The sequence below is a fragment of the Apiospora kogelbergensis genome (genome assembly GCF_038363985.1).
Source record: "Apiospora kogelbergensis strain CBS 113332 chromosome Unknown utg000001l_segment0_segment0, whole genome shotgun sequence".
In the NCBI taxonomy this organism is placed as follows: Eukaryota; Fungi; Ascomycota; class Sordariomycetes; order Amphisphaeriales; family Apiosporaceae; genus Apiospora; species Apiospora kogelbergensis.
In genome coordinates, this window is record NW_027117418.1 from 662337 (window position 1) to 686590 (window position 24254).

Sequence of the window (24254 nt, forward strand, 5' to 3'; positions counted from 1 at the left end):
GAAGGCTCAATCAACACGAAGTCGGCAGTCCGGGGTTCACCCTCCTAAAACCTGTTATTTTAGTTGTCGAACGTCTTTCTGTTATTTTTACCTGCAACCGAGATATAGCCAAGTAAAACCAGTCGCCCGCCCCCCAATCAATCTGTTTCCTCCCCGGGAATGAGCAAAGCGACCCTTGCACAGAGAATGCCGTGATGACGAATCCCTCATGCAGTGGTCTGTCCGTTTGCGTCTCGAAGAATGAACAGCGCACACACGCACACGGTAGTGGGAGTGGGACACACGGCGCACGCACACACAAATGCACACGATGATAATCTTACAGGCAAGTCCCATGCTCAGTCAGGTTGCGAACTCTGGGGTAGAGCGGCACGCTTTTGCCTTGTGGTTTGCGCTTTTGGCTTGGGCGTGTCCGGGCCAATCGCTCCGGCCTAGCCACAAGAGTGCCTCAATTGGGTTTGACAGGCCGTAGGCGGACTCAGTGGCCCTTCTGTAGCCCCTGGCTAAGCCGCTAATGCACTGAGGCTATTACCTAGTATGATTGTTTACAGCCAACCCGCCTTGCCGCTCTCTCCCCCGGCCGCATCTGCGCTGGGGGAAATCGAGATGTGATGTCATGTACCTTGAGCTTTTTCACCTGCCAAAAACTCTCGTGACACATTCGAATGTCATGGGTTTCTCTCCCCTCAGGCAATTCCCAAAGGACTGCATTCTTCCTTAATACTATACCCAAATATCCATCTTTGCAAATAGATCACCAGTCGGAGAGACTGGACTTGGCTTTGCATCCTCTACTAATATCATACCGATCGATTGTGGGCCCGCGTCTACCACCCAACACCAGTGCATCCCCCGAATTGCTAGAAGCTTGATCCCTACCGCACTGGCACGTCACGACTTAGTGTAGCGCCCAACGATCAGCCATGCCGGCTTGAAGACCTACCAACAGGAACCCCGATTGTGAATTTCTCCGGAACTACAAGTAAATCAACAAGGTGCTTCTTCGCCCACCCCTGCGTAAGGTATTGTTGTGACCTTACGAATCTGCTTTCCGACCTCGAACTCGAACCTGCTACGACGGAGAGCAGCAACTGCCGCCAGAGATTAGCCCAGTGCTCCTTTCGGAGTGACTGCCGGTTTCGATGCCAGGACTTGAGTTAGACAAGCCACCTTCGGGTCCGATCAAGCCAGACCCGTCTGACGAGTCGATTCGGCTCGAAGACACCCAGGGCGAAGATCGCCCCGGCGCCCTCGTCCGCGATGCCCAGGGCAACGTCGTCTACCCCAGCCTCGTCCCGCCCGACGTCCAGTCCCCGTCTCGCCGCCGCGGACCGCCGCCGTCGACGGCGAACGCTCAGCAGCTCGCTCCAAAACCCCCGATGGCAGCAGCAGCAGTAGCGCCGCTGCTGCCGCCCCCACCAACGTCGAAGGCCCCGTCAAGACCAAATCCGAGCCGTTGCAGGCGAAGGCAAAAGCGAAAGACGAGCGCCCGTCCCTTGAGGGCCAGAGACATTTCGTCACCGACGGACCGCCCCGCGGGCTCGACCGACATGTCTCTTCGTTCCCGGCGATCAAGCGAGCCGGGACTAACATCTCCGTGCTGAACGCCGCCCTTCAGGCGCGTCGCGAGCAGGAAGAAATTAGCGACAGCTCGGATTCGTCCGCATCCGAAGACGAACACGAGGGTCATGGAGAATCGGCGACGGCAGCGGGCGCATCGCCGCAAGAAGGCACCGAAGCCTCGGCCAAAGAGAAGCGGAGGCGGAGCGATGACCAGTATCGCCGCTTCAAGGTTGGTAATGATAAATATAGCACCAAGGGCAAGGTTAAGAGAGACGGCCGCTTGAACATTACCGTCAACGACACGAGCAATACCGGATATTTGGCCAAGGCACTGGGGACGGCCGTCAAGAGGATTGTACCCGGCGCCGACAAGGTCAACTCGGGACGGGGCAGTCCGTCGCGTCTGTCTTCGGACACGACCACCACGTCCCAGACGCACAGACGGCCGAAGCTGAACATTGTCATCATGGTCATTGGGTCGAGAGGAGACGCCCAGCCCTTCCTCAAGATCGGGAAAGTGCTTAAGGAGAACTATGGCCACCGCGTCCGCATAGCAACCCACCCCGCGTTCCGGGAGTTTGTCGAGAAAGACTCGGGTCTGGAGTTCTTCTCGGTCGGCGGCGACCCGTCGGAGCTGATGGCGTTCATGGTCAAGAATCCCGGCATGATCCCCAAGCTGGAGTCGGTCAAGGCTGGCGACATTGGCCGCCGGCGCAACGCCATGGCCGAGATGTTCGACGGCTTCTGGCGCGCCTGCATCAACGCCACGGACAACGAGAAGGACGAGGCCAATCTCAAGATGATGGGCAACAGGGCTCCCTTCGTGGCCGACGCCATCATCGCGAACCCGCCCAGCTTTGCCCACATCCACTGCGCCGAGGCGTTGGGCATCCCGCTGCATCTCATGTTCACGTTCCCCTACACGCCGACCCAGGCCTTCCCTCACCCGCTGGCGAGTATCAAGAAGACCAACGTCGACCCCGGCTACACCAACTTCATGTCCTACCCCCTGGTGGAGATGATGGTGTGGCAGGGACTCGGCGACCTGGTCAACGACTTCCGCGTCAACACGCTGAAGCTCGATCCCGTTTCTACGTTGTGGGCTCCGGGTTCCACGTATCGACTACATGTGCCGTATACCTATCTTTGGAGTCCCGGCTTGGTGCCGAAACCGGAAGATTGGGGCCCAGAAATCGATATCGCGGGTTTCACCTTCTTGGATCTCGCATCCACCTTCGAGCCGCCCGAGGATCTCGTCGAGTTTCTTGATAATGGCGACAAGCCCATCTACATTGGCTTCGGTTCGATTGTGGTCGACGATGCGGACAAATTCACTGAGATGATATTCGAAGGCGTCAAGAAAGCCGGCGTTCGGGCGCTGGTTTCCAAGGGCTGGGGTGGACTGGGCGGCGAGAACACGCCTGACAACATCTACATGCTCGAGAACACCCCGCACGATTGGCTGTTCCCCAAGGTCCAGGCGGCCGTCATCCACGGTGGAGCCGGCACCACGGCAATCGCGCTCAAGTGCGGCTTGCCAACCATGGTCGTGCCCTTCTTCGGCGATCAGCATTTCTGGGGCACCATGATCGGCACTGCAGGCGCAGGGCCCGAGGCCGTACCCTACAAGCAGCTCGACGTCGACAAGCTCGCGGATGGCATCAAATTCTGCTTGACAGACGAAGCTCGCAAGGGCGCGCAGAAAATTGCCGAGAGCATTGAAGCGGAGGGTGATGGTGCCAAGAACGCCGTGAGGTCGTTCCACAGCCATCTCGCGCTCAGCGGGGAGAAGTCGATGCGATGCTCCATTCTGAGTGACCGCGTGGCGGTCTGGAAGGTCAAGGACACGAACATCAAGCTGAGCGCGGTCGCGGCCGACATCCTCGTGGAGAAGGGCCTGCTGTCCTGGCGGCGGCTGCGGCTGGTGCGCCACCAAGAGTGGAACGACTTCGAGGGCCCCGGTGAGCCCGTCACCGGTATCGCGGGGGCTATGGGCAGCGCCATCGGCGAGTTCTTCACGGGGTTCGGAAGCGTGCCCTATCGGATCGCCCGGACCTCTACGAAGCGGACGGAGCGCAAGAAGAAGAAGGAGGCTAAGCGCCAGCAGAAGTTGACGCAGAAGAAGAAGGCGGCCGAGCCCAAGACGCCCAAGACGACGGCCCCCGGCGCCAACGCCGGCGCGTCCGAGTTCCCGTTCCCGAACAACCCTTCCGGCGCCGAAGCTACGGGTATGCAGCAGCAGAAAGCTGAGGAACAGGCCAAAGATAAGCGGCCGGCTGCGCAGACGCAGCTCACGAATAACTCGATCCTCACCGCTACCACCCCGGGTATAGACAATGCCGCCGAAGAGTACGGCGCGGATATCTCCAAGGGGCTGGAGAAGTCGGGCAAGGCCATCGCCCAGGCCCCCCGTCGACTTAGCCATGGCTATCGCGCAGGGTTTCCACAACGCGCCCCGGCTATACGGAGATGACACGGTGCGTCGCCCGCCCCGAGTCACAGGTATCAAGTCAGGACTCCAGGCCGCGGGCCACGAGTTCGTCTTCGGCATCTACGACGGCGTGACAGGAATCGTGCGCCTGCCGGTCAAGGGCGCCAAGCAGGACGGCGTCGGCGGGGCGCTGGGCGGCGTGGCCATGGGGTTCGGCGGCCTGGTGCTGAAGCCCATTGCTGCCATCGTGTCGCCGTTCGGGTACACGCTCAAGGGCATGTCCAAGCAGCTGGAGCGGCGCCACAACCCGGCCCGCTACGTGCGCCGCGCCCGCATCGTCCAGGCGCAGCGCGACCTTGCTCGAGCTCGACAAGCCGGAGCGCCAGGCCCTCTCCGAGGAGACGTACAAGGGCTACGACGTCCTGCGCCAGCTCGGCGAGCTCGTCCAGGCCGAGAACGGGAAGCGCAGCATCGCGGCGCGCCTGCACCGCCGGCCGCACATGCAGTACCACAGCCGCCGCGACCGCGACCGCGACCCGGAGGCGGCGGGCGACCCGACGGGCGGCGGCGCGGGCGGGCCCAGCGGGAAGCACGGCTTGGAGCTCGGCGAGTGGGGGCGCGGCCAGGCGTTCGAGAGCGTCGAGCTCGCGGAGAAGGCCATCGCGGCGGTCAAGAACGGGGAGCACATCAACACGGTGCTGGGCAAGTCGCGCAGGAGCCTCGACCAGCGCGGCGGGGTCGGGAGCCGCGGGGGGCCACGACGAAGAGCACGAAGAGCGGGAGCCGCAGGTTGTCGCGGCAGCAGGAGGAGGAAGAGGTGCGGGACGAGGAAGAAAGGGAAAGGGAGGGCGAGGAGAACAAGAAGAAGGTGGTGGGCGAGGTGCAGCGCGAGGCGGCGCAGAACGCGTCGCGGGCCGTCAGGGAGGATGTCGAGGGGGAGCGGGTGGCGCCGAATCGGCAGGATACGGTTCCGATGGGGGTGGGGGATAGTGCGAGGGTCCGGTGAGGGAGTGTGGTGTGATGGACTGGAAGGACGAGAATGGAAAAGGGGATGCGTGGATGGATGGATGGGACATAGGCGGGGTTGACTGCCATTCGCCTTTTGGTCTTTTTACTTTGTTTTGTTTTCCTGCTGATGGATACCCCCTTTCTCGTTCTTCGTTTGATCAAAATTCACCCCTTCATGAGATTACATACATGCCACTATAATAGTAGTGGTAGCAGTAGCATAAAGGTTTTCTCTGTTGAGTTACTAGAAACTTTCTTCTTAGTATAATTAATGTGTTGTATACCTATTAAATCACTTGGACTGGTGAGATGTTGCAAGCTAGTTGGAACACTCTTTGTCGACGTTTAATGGAAGATGACAGGTTAAGTTTTTTTTTCAAGCATCTACACGTGGTCACAGTGATTCGTGAGAGAATACTGCAATCATGCGAATTAGACGTAATTATAGTATTTGCTATTTCAGCTCTTTAGAAGCTATAATGTAAGTACATGTGTGTTATCATAGTAGGTGATGTTCGTTCGCTTTTTTGGCCGGCTTGAGGACGATGCATGCCGGCCTGTGCTAGAGTGCGAAATCGGTAGGGTCACTGGGAGGCGAAAAACTGTTCCAGATAATCAAAAAGGCCAGTCAGGTGTGAAAGGCAAGCGGCGAGCTCCTTTTTTTCGTTGTCCGCCTCCTTCTCTGTTTGCTGGGTTCAGCACACAGTCCAGCGCGTAGAACACTGGCTGGGCGCTCGTGAAGAAGTCCAGTCCAAGCGGGCTGATGTTCCTTGCGATCTGACTGAGGTGCTCAAGGGGTAGTGCTAAGTTTAGCAAATAAGAGATTCGAACGGTTCTCGAGTTCGAGTCGAAGTCCGTGGCTCTTCTGGATTTCTTGCATGTCCTGCTTTGCAATGTCGTCCATGGCTATCTACCAGCAGGCCCATCAGCCTAAGGCGATGGGAACCCACTGCTGTCAACACCAGGCTTCCAGGTTCTCTGTGACTCCTGTTTTCGTAACACTCCTATTTCTTACATTCTCTCACGCGGCTGTGTGGTGGAGTCACTCGTTTTCCGAGTCCGGTTGCTCCTCGTCGGGTTGATCGAGGTTTGCGTTTCTCCCAAGTAGCGGGGGTATGTACCGCTTCTGGCTTCTCTCATAGAAAGAATCCAGAACGGGGTACAGTTCGCGATGCTTGTATCATTCGCGACGATGAAGTGTGATGTCATGGCCTTGAATGTCCACCGCCTGGTATCCCGCTTGCTCGATGACAGCGTCGATCTGGTCGATTTCCATGAAGCCCCCTCCTTTCTGGTTTGATGTTGACTCAGGCGACAGTTGCGCCTATTGGCTGCAACATAGGCAGCACCTGTGCCGGTGCTGGCTGACAGTTCTCGGAAGGAGTAATATGAGGGCACAAGTCCGCCGCGCATCTACGCGAGCGTGCTCAAATCGCATGGTAGGTCGGAAGCTACTTGGAACTCACATGCGCGCGGCATGGGGGTTTGGTGGAAACTCCAAAAAGTACTCGATATGATGAAGATTTAACAACAGCTGCGTACGTCTCTTCGAAACCAGTGCCATGAGTCTGTAAGAAGCCTCTTCTTTCTATGCCGGGCATGGCTCTCTTGAGCAGTCCGAAGTTGGAGTCTTGCTTGTCAAACACAAGGCAGTGTCTGACTCGACTTGTCTTTCTTAGGTTTGACCGTCGACGACAGGTGGAACCAAGCGTCGTGGGGCTTGTCGATGTCCCCTTCGTTCTCACCATGCAGTTCCCTCTGGTTTCTTGATCGAAAGAGCATGCTCTCGATCTTCTGATCCACCTCCTCCTTCTTGTGTGGCCTCTGGTTGGCCTCCTCATGTGGCGGGATTTGGTCCGGGAATTTTAGCCAATATTCGTCGGCGGCGAGTTGCGAGCCGCACCTCAAGTACCATCTTCCTTCTGTCTTATCGTAATGTTAGTGGTTGGTATTGAGGTGGACTTGGTACGCTTTCACTGAAAAGGAGTGACGGGCTGGCATGGTCCACACCAATGCTCTCCATTCCACATGGTGAGCATCTGATCTGGTAATAAATGGTAAAAGGAAGATCCAGGAGGCGCATTCCACCTCGGCATCCCGTGTTGCTATAAGAACTCGAACCGGCTGATGTTCTTATAGGTTCTGTGGGTTCGTAATAGGCCGATGCTCAGTAAGCTCTGCGCTTGGCTGGATTGCATTTTATCACGCGTCCTTGCTTATGTTCTCCTGCCAACAACCCTGTCTTGAGGTTTTGGAGATGTTCGACCGGCTTTTAGTTGTCGGACGGACCATTTAAGGTCATCGAAGCTGTCAGGATAGACTCGAGTGAATCCCCGAGTCCAGTTGTCTTTCACCCCCGCCTCAGGAGGGACCATATGACCCTCGGCCAGAACCGTCTGGTGCAGACGCGCCAGAGCCTGTTTTATGGCGTCGCCGGAGGTGCCAAGCTCAAGCCGGTGGGCAATCGCATCCCAGGGGAGCTCAATTCCGTTCTTTTCAATCTCGTAACAGGTATTTCTTCGGAGGTTCTCCTCTATCTCGTTAAAGATGGCTTTCTACCACAGTTCGAATTCGTGACCCTTCATGGCTTCCTTGAAGGAGGGATCGTTGAAACTTTCATGAAAGATGTTGAAAGCGTGAGCTGTAAATGAGTTCGCATCGCCCTCTTTTTCCTCTTCGTCTAGCATACCAGTCAGGATGTCTCTGTACATCTGGCCATCTTCTGCTCATACCGACCGTTGCTTTCGATCACAGTTTGGAGTTCCGCTGCCTGGTCATCGATTTGCCTGTGCTTAACTTGGCAGTGTCTGACTTGTACTGGGAAAGAAAATGACCGCGATCTCACACCCTGGGTTCAACTTGCGGGCTTGGAAGTTTCGTGGTCGTGGACGGATGTGGCTGAACTTGCAATCCATAGAGTCATCGTATGTTCAGTGGTGCTGTCATCGTCGTGACGTCTTTCCTCGTTCGTTTTTGTATTCCAAATACCTAGGATGGCTGGCATCAATGTCTGCTGTAAGGCATGCCGCGTGCGAATTGGATGTTCTTATCTAGTAAAACAATCCACATCTTTATTCTGACATCATGAAGATAAGCGAGTGAATAGGTGGGTGAAGATATTGATGCGTTGTTGCGTGAGCCGCTCCTTGGCGAGATGACTTTAAAGGTGTGATGTGTGCCCTTTTGAGCTAATGCCCTGGGATGGTGGTTCTCGCTGTATAGATCGCCGTGCTCGCTGGAGAATGTTTGATGAGCAGCTGAATCGTTCAGGTTATATAGGGTATCTAAACGATGTACTCCGTGGCGGTACTATTGAGAATATCGATCATGTGTCCGGGAAGGATCCGTCGGGTATCGAGACTTCGTCGGCAGTCTCAGCCTTAAGAGCTCCGCAGCCATGGTGCCATAGTCGTTGTACCTTCGGTTTCTGCTACAGGATCACGACGGTTTACGTCCTAGTCCTTCTCGCGGCCCCCTCATGTAACGGAAGAAGAGGAAGTGATAGATCTGCCCGCCCATCCAGGGAGTCCACCTGGATTGGGGACGCCGATCTCGAAGCAATTTTGCATGTCTTTGAAGTAATCTGGCATCACAGTGAGCATGAGGGTTTTGTAGAACGATGTTGAGGAGCACTCACGGCTTATTTTCACTTCTCCGAGGTCGACTTCAGCGTCACCCGCTTAAGCCTCTGTTCAACACGGTTACAATGCCCACCGGATTGAACACCGGCTTGAACAACATACACAACTACAGGCCCAGCCGTCTCGCCAGCCCGTCCTCCATGCTCCCTTGGACCTCAGGAACCTGCTTCTTGAGGAATCTGTGTCCGTTTGTGCTTCTGATTATCCTTGACTTTATCAAAGAGGATACCAGACATCGGCGGCGCGGCGGGGCCAGGCGCTATGTCGTAAGTGACACCAGACATTGGGTCCCCGTCGGTACTAGGCGCCTGATCTTGTCCGCCTAATGCGTTCTGAGGCTGTGGGGCTGTAGCAGCGTGAGTGACTATAGGGGCGAGGGATTCTATAGTCCTGCCATAGTATCGGGATGGACTGGTGTCGCCAAGAGAGAATATGAGAAATATGACTGAGTTGAAATGATGTGTGTATATATAGCTTGGATTGTTATGACCAGGAAAGTTGAAAGGTCCAAATGAATCCCTAGGCGCCGTGCTCGTAGGGTGTCAAGGCGCCTGGACAGAGGGACGACCTCCAAGATTGTGTAGTAGGAACTGTCGTCTTCGCATGGCGATTGGCATGCTTGGGTGCGCAGGTGGCGATACTTTCGACCTTCAAGCCTTCCGCCTGGCCGAGTAACGCCCTGATCAGCTCGGTGAGTTCTTCGGGTACATCCATTTCCCACATGTGCACTTCAGCGATCAATTCAGGCTTTTTAAAGTGTTGACCGTCCTCAAACTGAATCGTACTCAGGGGCTTGGCGCGATGGGCGACGGGCGGAGATAGGGGATCAAGTGATTAGGAAAACTTGACTATCTACGTCGCATCTGTAGAAGCTGTATTTCAGGTTCTTACCCTCCGCGAGATAGCCAGGTCGGCTTCGTGGAAGCAGTCGTTAACCCGGTTCTGGATATTCGATACAAATCCAGCAAAGCACGGGATTGCCAGAAGCGTTAGCGGCTTCAGCCCACGAATCCATTGCTCACGATATCACCTTCAAAGGCTGCACGAGTCAGATGCGCTGTAGTTTCGGGCTTGGTAAGTCGAAAATCCAATCCTATGACTCCACTTAGGTAAGGTGCTCGAGGTCTACCCAGGTGACCGTTGCTGGCGCTTCTCATATAGGGAAAGTCTGGGAGAGGAGATGGATGTGGCTTTGCTGGCGTCGCTCGTATTGTTGGGAATGGTCGACTATATATGGCAAACAGGTAGTAGGGAGAGAATTAGTTAGGAGAACAGTCATCTTTGTTGCCTGACTGCGTATTCGCGTGTTCGTGATTGTGACCGAAATAGCCGGAATCTTGGAGACAATTCCCAGTGTCTTCTTCTTTGCCTACGGATGGCTTCTTCAGCCCCCGCAACGTTGTCGCTTGAATCACCTCACTGGAATTCCAGTCCAGCTAGCACATTCTGGGTGGCGGTGGACGTTTGGCAGATGGGCGATGGGCTGGTGCAATTCCCGTAGTACCGCTCCGCCTGGAACTCTGTTAAAGTGTCAAAGAACTCCGGTCAACGCTGGCTACCCATCCACAGTTTCGATAGATCGATCTCGCCGAGTTTCGATAGTCGACGGAACCATGACCTTCATCACCCAGTATATGGTGTTTTTTCCCAGCCTTCCCGGGGTTTCAGCATCTTTAGCGTCTATGGAGGTTAGCATTCCGGTTCCTAAACGGCGCCTGGGATCCTCTTCTGATCTGTTCAGGCTGCTGTCAAGCAGCACGTCGGAGGGTTGAACCGCTTACACACTATGGTTTCGGGGCTGAGCCGCCTGTCGAGCTCGAGCCTTGCAAAGTCATGTGGACATCACTTCTGACGGATGTGAGGGTATGCTCAATATTGATGTTGTTGCACAAGGAGGGAAAGGTCTCTTCTAAGGTGGCCCGTGACAACGGATGGTTGATGATATGGTCGCTAGGGTGGGCTCCATTTTGATAATCAACCTTGGTCCTCGTCGACATCCATGGCCTCATCCTGGCCCCCGTCGCTTCCCATGGCCTCAACAAAGGCCTCGTCATCAAAGTCTGACATATCGCCCGACCCGGGACCTGGCATCTCCTCGAAGAGACGGCGGATATTGCATGTACCTGTGGAATCTATCTCTCTTAGGAACCAATACGGCGCCCTCCCAAAGATAGCTGACAAACCAGGTCCTGGTCCGTCAATCTCCATTTTGTCTATGCCATCTAGGTCGATAATGTTGTCCAAGTCATCTTGGGAGTCTTAAATGACCTTATCTGACAATGTGCGACACGGACTCTGGCGGCAGCAGTCTCGTTGGGTCATGGTCCCGTTGGCCTCTAGGCGTTCCACCTCGGCGGGCCACAGCTCGAAACGGAAGTGGTGTGCCCTGGATTTGGAATCGACATGAAGTCGGGCTTGTTAGTGGCTGTAGGCAGACTTCAAGCCCCGGGTCATAAACATAGAAAAGAATATCTGGTTGGAATAGGCTGATGTATATATAAGCATGTAGAAGATGTGTAGTAATAAATTGACGAGCGGGGCGATGCGTTGCGTGAGGTTCTGTTCAAGGATAAGTGGTTGTGTAATGATGGCGTCCGGTACAGCAAAGAGGAGTATCTTGGTGTATTTGTTGCTGATCCGATGCTTGTGAATCGTGACACCCATAGCTATGACGGTACCTCCTGTGCTAAAACCCTCTATGTCCATGTAATAGGTGAAGTTGTGATGGCCTTCTTCCACAAATTGAATTCATGGTCTGCCATTGTGCACTGGAAGGAAGGGTCGTTGAGGTTCTCCCGGAAGCGCGTATCGCCGATAACCATTGTACAAGCAATGGAGCTGTCAGCACCATACTTCAGGCCCGTATTAGTTCCTTGCATGAAGGGTTGTACCATAATCAAATGTTGTGTCACCAGCTCGTCTTTGATGACGAAGAAGAGCATTCCGACGCAATGGTCGCCGATTGGAGGACGTTGAAGGCGTGGACCGTGATTGCGTTTGCAACACCCTCTTCGTCCTCGTCTTCAAGCACGCCAGTTAAGATGTCAATGTACATCTGGCCAGTAGCTGAATACGAGTCTCCTGAAACAACGAAGCTCGGTGCCAACGAGGGCTACCCATCTACAGCTTCGGTAGATTGACTCCCGGAACCTTGATTTTCTCAGCCTTATGAGAAGTACGGGATTGAGCGAAAATTCGAGGAGTGAAGATGGCTTCTTGACCGGCTGAAGAAGGTTGCGAACACGAGCTCGACATATCGAGGGGTGTATCATCCTCAGATCGAGTACCACAAAGAGCTGCACCCGTCGGGCTCTAGTGGATTTGGCGGCAGCCGGGGTCTTGCCATTGCCCCTGGCGCCTCGCTTGCCGCCCTTGGACTTGCTACCGGCTGGTGCCCCTTCGGCTTGTTGAGCGTCCATTCTGATGACGAGCACTGCCTAAATTAGAGTCGGCAGAAGCATAAACAACATCTAGAAAATGTTCTGATCTTATTGGTGGTATATCTGTGCTGCTCTAGTGAGGCGATCATTCTGCTCTCAAAGCCAGAGAACAGGGTGAGTGGCGTCCGTTGTAGTGTGTATGGGGCCCATCTTGAGGGTCGGTAATCGATATAAGGGATGTTTGACTGACTTGAGTCTTCGTCGCACGAAGCTTTCTTGACTCTGGCCGCGACCAAGAAGCTCGCTAGTAAAGAAGTCTTCTACGGCGAGCTCAACAAGGTTGCTCGGCGGGATGTTGCGTCGGTATCTGAAGGCATTGCCCCATCCACTCCTCCCGGTTCTGCTTATCGCCCATAGTCCTTACGGATCTCCGCGTCCCAAGATCGTTCCTGTATGTGCCGGTCGTTCAGCATCTTATGGAGTTGTTCTTCGGCCGGTTTTAAAGAGGCACGATTCCCGTCAGCCCGCCCTGGGGGTCCACGGGGACAGGCCGCCTTTGACCGTGGCCGTGGGTCAGCTTGAAGCCTCGGGTAATGAACATAGAAAAGAATGTCTGGTTTGAAGAGTTTGATGTATATATAATCAAGTAGTCGATGAGTAGTAGTAAATCGACGAGCCGAGTGTTGTATCTGTCGAAGGATAAGGGCGAAGATGGCGTTAGGCATCGACGAGGCAATCGGTCTTCCAACTACGCAAGCTCCAGCTCCGGCAAAGTCATGATCAAGATAACCGCGCGTTTTCCTTTCTCTGTCCTTTCCGGGAAGCGATGTAGTGTCGTGTTCACACGGACTTTTCCGGGCTGAAATCCAAAGAGTGCTGGTGCGTTCTGGGGAGGCTATCTGAAAACGATCATGGCAATGCATCGAGCGTGAATAAGGCCGTGAAAAACCTTTGAGCGGGGTACAGTTGACGCCGACCCCTGGTGGGTAGATCGCATGTACCCGATCACGATGAAAATATGGCCTTCCCCGAGCACACGGCCAGAGGGATGATCAGAGGGACGATCATAGGCAACGTTGATGAAGTTTTCAAGGATCAGCCATTGGGTAGTTCGTTACATCCGGCAGGATGAATGCCGATGCGAAGTGCCAACTGTGATGCCAAGAATCGCGAAGGGCCAAGGGAGTAGAGAGTAAACCATTGAGCAAGCCCCTTTGCGACACGATCTTGTTCATGGTTTCCCACGATCCTGGGTCCCTGCTCTGGGCGTGGACTCTTGGTTGGGAGGATCGTGATGGCGCCATTCGACTTGATCTTGATCTTCAACATTGATTGCCTGCATCCTCTCGGAATGGTGGTACATGGGATGAAGGATATCTTGCACCGCATCGGAACGAGCATCCCATCGCGTTAGGAGCTCGTGACCAAGAAGACTACCAGAAGTTCACAAAGGAAGGCGTCCACCAGGATGGGCCAGGTGGAATGAGGTCGTCGGATTATTGTCGTGGTCAACTTGGCGACGTATGAAAATAGGAAAAATAAGTCTGGGTTTGGTGTGTTTGGTCGTATATATAAATATATGGATGAGAAGAGTGACGATGGATAAGAGACAAGAAAGGGGGGATGCTAATGTTTGATCATCCCATTTCGGGTCATGATGGACGACGTGTCCATGTGTAAAGACACCTTGGACCCGGAGTAGGTAGTGAGTAAGTGGATGGCTGGTGCCGAAAGGCAGTCAACCAGTCCATGTTGTCGATAGACTACCAGAATGTGTACACACACGGAGCAGACGATGAAAAAGTGTGGAAAGTTGACCAGCAGCTAGTGGTTAGACGTGTGAAGAGGGGATGCCATTGAGGCAGACAAGTGACTCATCTGAAAAGGAGTTGTTGAAGGTGAAATAAGTGAGTGCTGGAAGAGAAGACATATGTGCAGATCAAGATGTTGAAGTTGAAGATGATTGAGTTCAAGATGTCAAAGTTCGATTAGACTTGTGTGAAGCTGAAGGTGATGAAGAAGAAAAACAGAAGACAGAACCCCTTGAGCAGGCAGGAGAAGGCCGGGAACTATATAGAAAGCCGATAGCATCGCGAAATGTCCAAGAAGATTGTGAGAAGTCCAAAAGTCGGAGCAATTGATCTCTTCAGCTCTGTTTGTCAAAGTGCATAGATGCCCAAGGCCTCTCTCGTCCTCGACAAATTCCCCTCTCCAATTCTCCTATCCGATGTCAGTGCTGTGAGAAGCTGTGTCTTCCCGTGAGTAAAAGTGAGGCGCATACTTGATGCAAACGGCAAACAACAGTAAGTAACTTGACGCTGAGCCCCACCGCTACCTGAGCCCAACACTCTGAACAAACACACGAACTCGGAATCAAGCATGTCAGCGTCAAGCGAAGTGGAGTGCAGATAGCACAGGATATCATTCAAAGGATGCTTTGCTGAAGTGAGCATTTCTTGTCGTTCGTCTGCAACATCTCCAGAGAAAGAAAACGTAAAACGTGTTTGGTTTGTAAATCTCAGTTTGGAACAGCTAATTGCAATATGCTCGTAGTAACGCCATGTAGTATCGTAGCAACAAGTGTAGTCCATGTCTTCATGCATCTCAACAAAGAACCATCCCCTCTCCCCTCTCGATATTCTCAGACACAGCGTTGTCAACGAGAGCAAACGCCCGCCGTTGGCACCACGTCACTAATCAATACTCAAAGTCGTCATCCACGCTGGGACCCTTGTTCTTGGTCACGCTCTCCTGTTTGCGGTACATCTCAACCACCTGTCTGCTGCCGGTGGCCTCGTCGGGCTTTTTGTCGTCTCGCACCTTGATGAATCGCGGGAACCTCAAGCTGATACCCTTCTCACCTGCGGGGTCAGCTCCCTCCTTGATTGCTGCCTTGTAGCGGGGCGACAGCGTCAGATCCGCAGTCTTGACTTCCCAGACATAACGGGGCTCAAACCAAACATCGGGTTGATGCTGACCGCCGGATGAGTGAGAGTAGAAGGGCTTTGGGCGGTCGATGACGATCTCCGACAGCGTCTTGTGGAGCTCCTCCAGCACCTGCTCAGAGAATCCAGTGCCGATGTTGCAAATTGTCTCATAAGTGTCGCTTGCCGAGTTGTAGCAGGCAAGGAGGAAAGCTCCGTAGACCGAAGTGCGTTTGCCCTTGCCATAGTATGCGCCCAAAACGACAAGATCGAGCGAATCACCGATGCCGGCGAGGTAATCTTTCTTGATCTATGATGCAAGTTAGTGACCACGTCTCGATGCATTGCATTAGCTGGGAGGGCTCTTACCTTAAGCCAGTTTCGACTTCGTTTGCTGGGCTCGTATCCGCTTTCGGTGCCGTCAAGCATCTTGACCATGAGACCTTCGCAAGATGCCTTGATGCTCTCCTCCAGGAACGTCTGGATCTGTTCGATCTCTTGACCATCCATGCTTGTAGCAAAGGCGAACTCGCCTTCTACAGGGATGAAAGACTCATACATCAATTCACGCCGTTCTCGGAGGGACTTCTCAACCAAGGCTTCGCCGTTGAGGAACAGTAGATCAAACGCGAAGACGCAGACTTTGACCTTGACATCCTCAATCTTGACGTCCTTCTTCTTCCGCGTCATGAGTTGTTGAAATGGTAAGACCTTCTTCTCAGCCACATCCCAGGCCACGGACTCACAATCCATGACAAAGCTCTTGGTGCCCTCCTTCACCCATGTGTGGAGCTTGGCGAGAATATCAGGGTACTTCTTGGACAGGTCTTCCGAGTTTCTTGAGAAGACCGAAGCAATGCCCTTGGCCGCCTCCTGTGTGGCGCCAGGAACACCGTCAACGTATTCATCTTGGTGCTCCTTGGCAACATAGTGTATTTGAGCGCGTTCGCCATCATACTTGAACTCACACGTAAAGGTCTGGTTTTCGAAGCGATCCAGAACTTCCGTGATTGCCTTGGTCGGGTTGGCAAGCATAGGCTTCAGCGGCACACCGGGTCGTAGCTTGCACGAGTCCTTCAGGTTCATGATGCCATTCTTAATCATTGCTGGAATAATCTGGTCCCAGCTGGGCAGTTCACTGGGTTAAAAGTCAGCATTGTCGCTTTTGTCCCTAAGCTTGTGGACTCACCTGTAAACCGTCTTGAGCATTTGCTCGGCCTCATCAATATCTGATGTGCTCGGAAGTTGACCCTTCTGTTCAGCTTCGTGGATGCAGATTGCTTGGGCTATCGAGACAATCACAGTCTTCTCGGCAAGACCCAATCGCAGCTTTCCCTCCAAGAAGCGCACAATGAACTTGGCCTCGCTGGGGCCACCCTTGTCCGTATTGACGTCTATCTTGGCTTTAGAGTGGGCGTCAGACGCAGATAGCAGCTTTTTGATATTGTCCACTTTGCGGCCTTGAGCACCAATGCCTTCGATGGTTGCAATGTCCATCAAACCCTTATGAACACCCCGAACCGTCAAGGCCTTGGGCTTGAACATGGTTGGTTGCGTGGATCTGCTCTTAACAGCGACCAGGCCGAGATCGCCAATCTCCTTCTGGTCTTGCTTGATGACCTGCACACTGCGGCCGGTCGTCTCGCCAATGGCCTTCATAATGAGTGACTCGCCAATGCCCAGCTCTATTCCGGCATAGTCAGGGGCAAGCTTGTTGATCATGAGGTTAACGGTAGGGAGGAAGTCGTCGGGGGTAAGACGTAGGACTTGACGCAAGAAGAGAGCGCAATGTTCCGTGATTTCCAGACGTTTTCTTGTCATCTCCACGAGAGAGAAGGTCGTACACAGCGCCGCGTATGGCACGGGCGTGCCCGCTTTCCAATCAGGATACGGGTCCTTTGCATCAATCTTGAATTTCGTCTGGACCTTCTTTTGAGCCTTTGCAGCAACCTTGGGCTTCTTCACTTCCTCATCCATTTCCACGTCGGATGCAGCTTCGGAGGCTGTAGATTCTTCCTTTGCCGATTCATCTTCCTCCTCCTTCGGCTCAGGGGTTTTCTGCTTCTTCTTGGAAGCAGCCGAAGGAGATGCCGGTGCAGCCTTCTTGGTTGTCTCTTTCTTAGCCGGCTCCTTCTTGCTGGTCGCAGCTTTCTTAGATTTGATAGGCTCGGGGTCCTCCATAATTTCGTCTTCGTCTTCGTCCTCTTCAATCTTGCTACGGTTCCTGCGCGGCCGTTTTGAAACTGGAGCCTCTTCCTCTTCTTCGTCCACGTCCATTTCCTCCGTCTTCACCTTGGCAGCGGATCGTGTCGCCTTGGATTTCGAGGATTTTGGTGCTGGTTTTGGGCTCGATCGTGATCGCTTCTTGGTGTCGGATGCGGGCGAAGTCACTTCGACATCGTGGTCGGACTCCTCTTCCTTGACTTTAGATTTCTCGGAGGTACTGGCCTCAGCAGGCTCTTCGACGGTCTCGTCTTCTTCTTTTGTCTTCTTGGCTGACGACTTGGTGGCAAACGACAGCTTCGATTGCTGCGGTGCAGCTTTGGCGCCATTGGGCTTTCCGAAGAATTTGCTAGAAGGCGGCATGGTGGTTAGCATGGCTCAGCAAATATGCGACATGCGAACCCCGAGTCGCGGGGGGAGGCAACTTGTACAACGGGGCACCCACCCCAAGGTGGTCTGGGAAGACTTTACATACCCCAAAGTCGCTTGCTTGGGCGCCATGGTGGTGATGGTTCTGCGATTGGTGATGGTAGACAAGAAAATCCGTCGCAAATTCGTATTCGTCGCAATCTTCGCGACGATTTGGCGGGTGGAAGCCAGACTGGGCGATTGCCTGTGTAACGGTCTATTTGGGGTAGAGGAAGGGAGTGAAAGTGAGTAGATAACCACCACCGAAGAGGGTCAAGTACAAAGAAAAAGAAAAGAAATTACGACCACTTCTTAAGCTACAAATTAGATAGGCAGTATAGCAGGCAGCCAACAGCACAGAGCTATGGCGGATGGGCTGTTCATAGATGTGGTGGTCGAAAGCTACCAGGATGCACCAATGGAATGGAGATATTTGCTTGACGTGACGGCACCATGTCGGACGCGCTTGCCTGGAGCTTCGGTCGCGTAAATTAGGTACCTGCTCTGCTGCCTGCTAAAGTACCGGCTAAAACTGGACACCACCCAAAAAGAAAGTCGCCGTGACGCGACCGACCCGAGAAGGAGGGACCCTGAGCTTTTAGCGCTCCGTCCGTCATCCCTGCCACCAAGTAAGCCGTTTTCTCGGACAGCGTCCGTGATTGGTGAAGGTCGATATCTGATGTCTCTCTTTAGTCGCACTCACTTGGTGGCTCTTTCGTCATTGTCATAGGTAGCCAGTGGCATTTACATAGACTCTGGACAACGAGTTGCCAAGGATATCGGGCCTATCCCAAAAATATCCTCCCGGACCCCGGAACATGGCGGCGACCAGGCACTCTGCCCTCGCCAGATGCGGCCGTCACCTGCCCCGCCTTTACCACCATGAGCACCGTGGTTTCCACTCCTCCCCCATCTCTATCGTAAGGCAGCAGCAGCCGCAGCGCGGATTCTCCAGCTCTAGGTCTCTCGCATCCCCGGTACTGTTGTCCAACACCAACATCCAGGACATCCGTGCCGACCTGCTCGAACGGCCGGAGCAGCTGACCTTCGACACCCTCTCGCCCACCCCGTCGTTCCTGCTCGACGTCTCCCTGGCCGATTACTTGGGCGTGTCCCCTCCAAGGCCAACCGCTTTGCAGGACTAAGACCGGAACCAAGGTACCCCTGGTCATCGGCGGCTGTTAGCGCCGGTACGGAAGAAGAAGACGACGCAGCAGGAGCGCCGGCGGATCCGTACGCCACGCTCAAGCAGGGCTACCACCTCATCCACTTCCCGCTGGCCCTGCCGCCCTCGCGCCTCTGCCCGGACGGGACGGACCCGTACCACAGCCCCGGCCTGGGCTGGGACCAGGTCTTTGCGCGGCGCATGTGGGCGGGGGGCCGCATCGAGTTCGACCACCAGAGGCCGCTGCGGCTGCAACCCCAGCTCCCGGGTGTGGCGGGGGCGGGGGCGGGCTTTGGGGGTCGACGGTGGCGGTGTGTAAGGAGCGCATCCTGGACGTCGACGTCCGGGGCCCGCCCGGCGAGGAGAAGCTCTTTGTCAACGTCCTGCGGGAATACGACTGGGCCCGGCCTCGGTTGAGTTTCAACCACAAGACCATGGAGAATGAGCTGGCCCCGACCAAGGCCTCATTAGAGGGGAGAAAGGGGTCGGTGGTCGAAGTACGGACTCTGGTGTTCTTGCGGAAGGAGGAGGAGCAGAAGGTTCATGCGCGTAGCGAGAGCAGTATCGACACAGCGAAGCTTATCAAAGGTCAGTACTTATCACCATCTTCTCTCCCCCTCGCTCGGTGAGCATTCATTATTGCGGACGATGATGATGACGATGAATGGACTAACCCAAATAAACGGTAATCCCCCCAGTCCCCTTTGAACCCACCTTCAAACTATCCCTAGTCCCGGACCGGACGCTCCTCTTCCACTTCAGCGCCCTCTCCTACAACGCCCACCTGATCCACCTCGACGAGCGCTACAGCCAGGATGTCGAGGGCCGCCCGGGGCTGTTGGTCCACGGCCCCCTCTGCCTGATTCTGATGCTCAAGGTCCTCCGGAGGAGCCACCGGGAGCGTCAAGCCAAGAAGAAGGAAGCCAACAACAACAACAGCAACAACAAGGAGAAGACGAAGAAGTCATCGTCGGATGAGGAAAATGAGGAGCTGCTCGTTTCGAAAATTGAATACCGCAACCTAGCGCCGTTGTACGTGGGGGATAGGATGACGGTGTGTGTGAGGAGCCCGAATGGAACTGGACACGCGCAGAGACATGATGTCTGGATCGAGAACCAGCATGGCGGGCTATGTGTCAAGGGCACAGTAGTTACAGTGTAAAGTTACCGTAGGCGCCAAGACAGGGGGAATGCAAAAAGCATGAGAGCACGCATCGTGAACAACAAGTCAATTGCCCGCTACCGCACACATTCATAGAGACGGGACCCGATACCGGCTGTCACTACAGTTAAGGTGGATCAATAATCTCAAGAAGAAAAAAAGCTCAAGTTTGTTTGCACCGATCTTGCTGCGCTATGCTATGCTCTTCGCCCGCAACATACCTCGCCACGCCATGCTGCCTTTGCCTTGCCTTGCCTTGCCTGCCAATATATTAAAATTTCCTTTGGCCGCCTATGTCCAGTATGCTCCCCCTTCCACCATCTTCTTCCAACTCTCGGCCTGGCCCCCTTCATCTCGGATCCGTTTCCATTTCCATGCGTTGCCCCCCATCTTGTGATATTGGGGGTGTGTGTGGGTGTGAAAGTGTGTGTATCTCCTGCCTGTATGAATCATGTGTCTCGTTCTTCATAACCCCCTCCGTCCCCGCTCAAAAAGCGAGTGGGAAGTCGAGAGGCTGAAGCTTGTTATAGTAAATCTAGTTATACAAGAAGGGGATTGGGTTGTGAAAAGGGTTGAGGAGATTATTGCGACCCGTTCTCTTGCTTCATGTAAGCAGGAGTCGGGAACCTTTATTTCACCTCGCAACGAGTGGTGGGTATAAGAAAAATATGAAAAGGCCCCTCAATCCCAGAGTCTCGTAGGTCATTAAACGAAAAGGCCATGAGAGAAAAGTCGCCACAAACGAAAGTGTGGCGGAAAAAAGAAGAGAAATTGTGTAACTCTAAATAGGAGAAGGGAAGTGAAAATGATATGGAGATCGAAAAGGCCCAAGCATGTTCCCAGTTCGCCTGCGCTGTTGTCATGGTGGTAGGGTTTCTCCAGAAATAGGCAACCCATGCCTATCTCAACCACTCCTCATTATAACACCAATCGTTATGGTAACAAAAGGTGTGTTGCCCAGTGGATGTACCAGTGGGCTGCGAGATGCTTTCGAGGCATCAGCGAAACTTTCGCAGAAAGCCCCGCCAACCGAGCCGGTCAAATGCTTAAAGAGTGACATCTCGACCTCGGGGACTCGACCTTCTTGTCGTCTTCAACCTCCTAGGTGATGGGCGTCAAGAAGGAGCTCAGCATCAAGTCGTCGGCGCTTGGCCTCAGGTTGTGGTCCAACTCAAATGTCTGGTTGAGGAACTCGATGGCCTCGGGACTGGCAGTATCCGGGATAGTCGGCGACGCTCTGCCGCCGCCGATCTTGAAGATGGCCTGCAGCTGGGAGCAGTCGGGGAAAGGATGGGTACCAGTCATCATCTCCACTACCAGACAACCCAGCGACCAGATATCAGCCTTACGTGTATATGAAGTCTGCTTGACCACCTCGGGAGCCATCCAGAAGACGGATCCCTGGAGCGAAGGGCGGTGTTTGTTGGCGGCAGCGCCATTCAAAATGTTGGTGGCCTCGAGCTTCTTGCTGATACCAAAATCGGAAATCTTGATGGTTCCCTTGTTGTCGACAAGAATGTTGGCGCCCTTGATATCTCTGTGGATGATTTCCTGGTTGTGCAGGTACGAGAGACCGTCAAGAATTTGCCGGACGAAGCTGCGAACCAGAGGCTCTGGCAGAGCGCCGTAAGAGTTGAGCATGGTTTGGACCGAGCCACCAGGGACGTACTCGAGGAAAATGTTCAAGTGTTCCGTCGACGAACTGCAGCCCAGGTACTGTACAATATTGGGGTGGCGGAGATCACGCAGCAGACTGATCTCACGCTTGAGAGCTTCGATCATGCTCTTCTTGCGAGCGTCGTTTTGGCTGTTGGAACTGGGAGAAGGTGCCTCAACTTGCTTGACAGCAAGAAGCTCTCCCGTCACAGCGTGGAGTGCAAGGAACACGGAACCGAAGGAACCTTGGCCAATGAGCGCACCCTTCATCCACTTGTTGTCATCCCATGATTCACCGGCCAGGAAACTGGCGAGCTCTTCATCGGCATCTTCCCCATCTTCTTCAAGGGCCTGGCTAATCTCCTTGGCTGATCCAGAGCTCTGGGTGCTTGTCTCATCAAAGTAGCTACTCTGGCGGACAACGTGATTCTGGCCGTCAGGATCGGTGACGCTGATCCCGGCACTTTCAGAACTGCTGTCGGCGAACGATACATACGACTTGCGGTTGGGCTCAACCGGTGACTCTTCTTGGAGGGTCCCCAGTATCGAAGAGGCAACGGAATCACGATATTGGTGTTGCAGACGGCTTGGGTCGCGTGGACGCGTTTTCATTTGGTTTGCGCCGAGCCAGTTGTCGGCAATCGTGGGAATCGGAGGAGCATCTTGAATACTTGAAGCGAAACTGAGATTGCTAGCCACACTCAAGCGGCTGTTAACCTTGCTGAGGCGTGTGGATCTGCGCATCGACAGGCGAACAGTCCGGTCAATGTCTTCGCGGGGGTGGTCGGGAAAGTAGGATGTCAGGTCAGAGGTAATGAGCTCGCTCGGAGGTCGCATGCTACCAAACGGCCTCAAAAGGCCCTTGCCTCTTCGTGATGCCCTGGCGTCGTTCGAGGCCGGTCGCTCCAGGTCTTTGGCGGCGTTCTGGAAGTTGCGTTCCCGGTCTTGATAGGAAATCGGCGAAAGTGGTTGCTGTAGACCCTCATCCCAGCTCTCACCAAGGAGCTTCTGCACCTTCAGTTGACTCCTCTTGTCGACGTTTTCTATCGCGCGGGTGTGGTTTTGCTGTGCTTCTTCCATGGCGATGGCGGCAGCTCTTTGCAGCTCTGACTCGCCAGGCTCCCCCGAGGGGACCCTTCGGAGGATGAGTCGGTTTCGCTCGGGTCGCTTCTGGTCTTTGATGATTCGCCACAGCTCTGTGTCTCCAAGCCGCCGACATTGCTTAGGGTCGGGGTCGACACCGGCTAGCACCCAGAAGCAGTAGTTACGATCGTGGTCCTCTCTAAGGGCAAACTTTCGCAGCGTCGTTCTCATCACCTCTTCGCATGTAGTGCATCCGGAGATCTTGACAACCTTTGTCACGCCACCTGTCGAAATAACACGAATTACATCTTGGCCCTGTGGAAGAGCAGCCATCAGCGAGCCGTCCACACTAGACTGATTTCGGGTGTGGGTATTTACCAGACGGCCGGACTGAGGCTCAGGGGGAGACCCGGGTTGTCTCGAGCTGTTCGGCGTAGCATTGCTCATGTACTGCTGCTGGTTGGGGTACCTTTGTTGTCGGCCGGAGCGCATATCTGCGCTGGGTAGCGGGGAGCTCGGTCGGGAAGCGGAGGCGGGTGGGTTCATGCCAAAGCTGGATAAATCGATTTGTCGGGAATACCTTTTATTGGAGGGCGGCGTCGGCATGGCACGACCAGCAGAGCCGCTGGATAGCCTCGGGGAACCGGTCGAGGGAGTGAACTGCGTGGGCTCCAGATGCCCAAAGGAATCCTACCATTCGTGAAAAATCAGCTGAGCCGATCGCGACCGCGGATAGTTTCTCTCTCGCACTCTCGCACACACTCTCTACGTCTCCAGTCAGCTCGAGGGGGGTTTACTCACCCTATTGCGCTTCTTCACATTGGCGTAAGCCTTGGTCCTTAACTTCTTGATACCAAGGAACAGGCGAACACGGTCGCCGACTTTCTCGATGCCCATTTCTTTGAGGACATCCTTGTCCATTTCCAAGAGGTTCTCGCCATTGATGTTGTTCTTGCGAAACAGCTTCTCGTACTCGCCGCATCGGACGCTGCGGAGGTATTCGCAGACCTGGTCTTCGGTCCAGTTCTTAACGGCGTCAGGACCTTCGGTGTCTGAGAATTCGGAGTTGGTCGGGCTGGCGAAGCCCGTGCCCGACGATTGCATGGCGGGGCTCTGCGCGAGGGCGGCATGTTGGACGAGGAGTTGGCGGTCAAAGTAGTGCCAGTCGAAGCCAGCGAAGCTGGGAAGGAGGACTTGGAAGCCAGCATGGCCATGTTGTCCTACCAGGAGCGCAGGCTGGAGGAGGGGGGGCGGTTTGGCAGTTGGAAAGAAGGAATGAGGGGGGTGGTGCTCTCGCTCTCTCTTAGTTCGGCATGAGACGAACTGCCAATGATTATCAATGTGGTGGGATTTTAGTGAAGGGCGTGACAACAACCGGAAGCCGTCGGTACGTCGTCTATTTACTTGTAACTTTCAGTCTGGCACAAGTAATGCTGGGCTAAATGGGACTTCGGATGGATCTGTGACTCCAGTCGGTCCAAGATTCGGGACAAAGCGCAGCCAAGATCAGATGTCGCCGGCCGCAAGTACTTAAGGCTCGAAACCAAGTTGTGGGCTCAACCTGTCCAGGTCGGGGATGCCTTGAGGTCGGGAGGGAGATGTTTGGGGAT

The 24254-nt window shown here is 54.4% G+C and overlaps 7 protein-coding genes across 7 annotated transcripts; 2 read left to right on the plus strand and 5 right to left on the minus strand.

The window, feature by feature from the left end:
• Positions 1–1142: 1142 nt before the first annotated feature.
• On the plus strand, positions 1143–5000 carry PG998_000224 (Sterol 3-beta-glucosyltransferase; the record flags this gene model as incomplete). Its single annotated transcript, XM_066867042.1, has 5 exons — positions 1143–1315; positions 1390–3974; positions 4066–4273; positions 4338–4731; positions 4800–5000. 5 exons carry the CDS (start codon positions 1143–1145, stop codon positions 4998–5000), a joined length of 3561 nt encoding a protein of 1186 aa, XP_066735457.1.
• A 1182-nt stretch (positions 5001–6182) lies between these two features.
• On the minus strand, positions 6183–7689 carry PG998_000225 (uncharacterized protein; the record flags this gene model as incomplete). Its single annotated transcript, XM_066867043.1, has 5 exons — positions 6183–6326; positions 6469–6636; positions 6689–6928; positions 7240–7553; positions 7617–7689. The coding sequence occupies 5 exons, from the start codon at positions 7687–7689 to the stop codon at positions 6183–6185; spliced, it is 939 nt and encodes a 312-aa protein (XP_066735458.1).
• A 2928-nt stretch (positions 7690–10617) lies between these two features.
• PG998_000226 (uncharacterized protein) lies at positions 10618–10851 on the minus strand (the record flags this gene model as incomplete). Its single annotated transcript, XM_066867044.1, has 1 exon — positions 10618–10851. The coding sequence occupies one exon, from the start codon at positions 10849–10851 to the stop codon at positions 10618–10620; it is 234 nt and encodes a 77-aa protein (XP_066735459.1).
• Positions 10852–11551: 700 nt separating this feature from the next.
• Positions 11552–12062, minus strand: PG998_000227 (uncharacterized protein; the record flags this gene model as incomplete). The annotated part of the gene is made up of 2 exons (XM_066867045.1): positions 11552–11755; positions 11823–12062. 2 exons carry the CDS (start codon positions 12060–12062, stop codon positions 11552–11554), a joined length of 444 nt encoding a protein of 147 aa, XP_066735460.1.
• A 2658-nt stretch (positions 12063–14720) lies between these two features.
• PG998_000228 (uncharacterized protein) lies at positions 14721–17671 on the minus strand (the record flags this gene model as incomplete). Its single annotated transcript, XM_066867046.1, has 4 exons — positions 14721–15257; positions 15317–16085; positions 16137–17519; positions 17646–17671. The coding sequence occupies 4 exons, from the start codon at positions 17669–17671 to the stop codon at positions 14721–14723; spliced, it is 2715 nt and encodes a 904-aa protein (XP_066735461.1).
• Positions 17672–18396: 725 nt separating this feature from the next.
• On the plus strand, positions 18397–19905 carry PG998_000229 (uncharacterized protein; the record flags this gene model as incomplete). The annotated part of the gene is made up of 4 exons (XM_066867047.1): positions 18397–18689; positions 18737–19013; positions 19064–19331; positions 19442–19905. The coding sequence occupies 4 exons, from the start codon at positions 18397–18399 to the stop codon at positions 19903–19905; spliced, it is 1302 nt and encodes a 433-aa protein (XP_066735462.1).
• A 1101-nt stretch (positions 19906–21006) lies between these two features.
• Positions 21007–23748, minus strand: PG998_000230 (uncharacterized protein; the record flags this gene model as incomplete). The annotated part of the gene is made up of 2 exons (XM_066867048.1): positions 21007–23334; positions 23446–23748. The coding sequence occupies 2 exons, from the start codon at positions 23746–23748 to the stop codon at positions 21007–21009; spliced, it is 2631 nt and encodes an 876-aa protein (XP_066735463.1).
• Between the last annotated feature and the right edge of the window lie 506 nt (positions 23749–24254).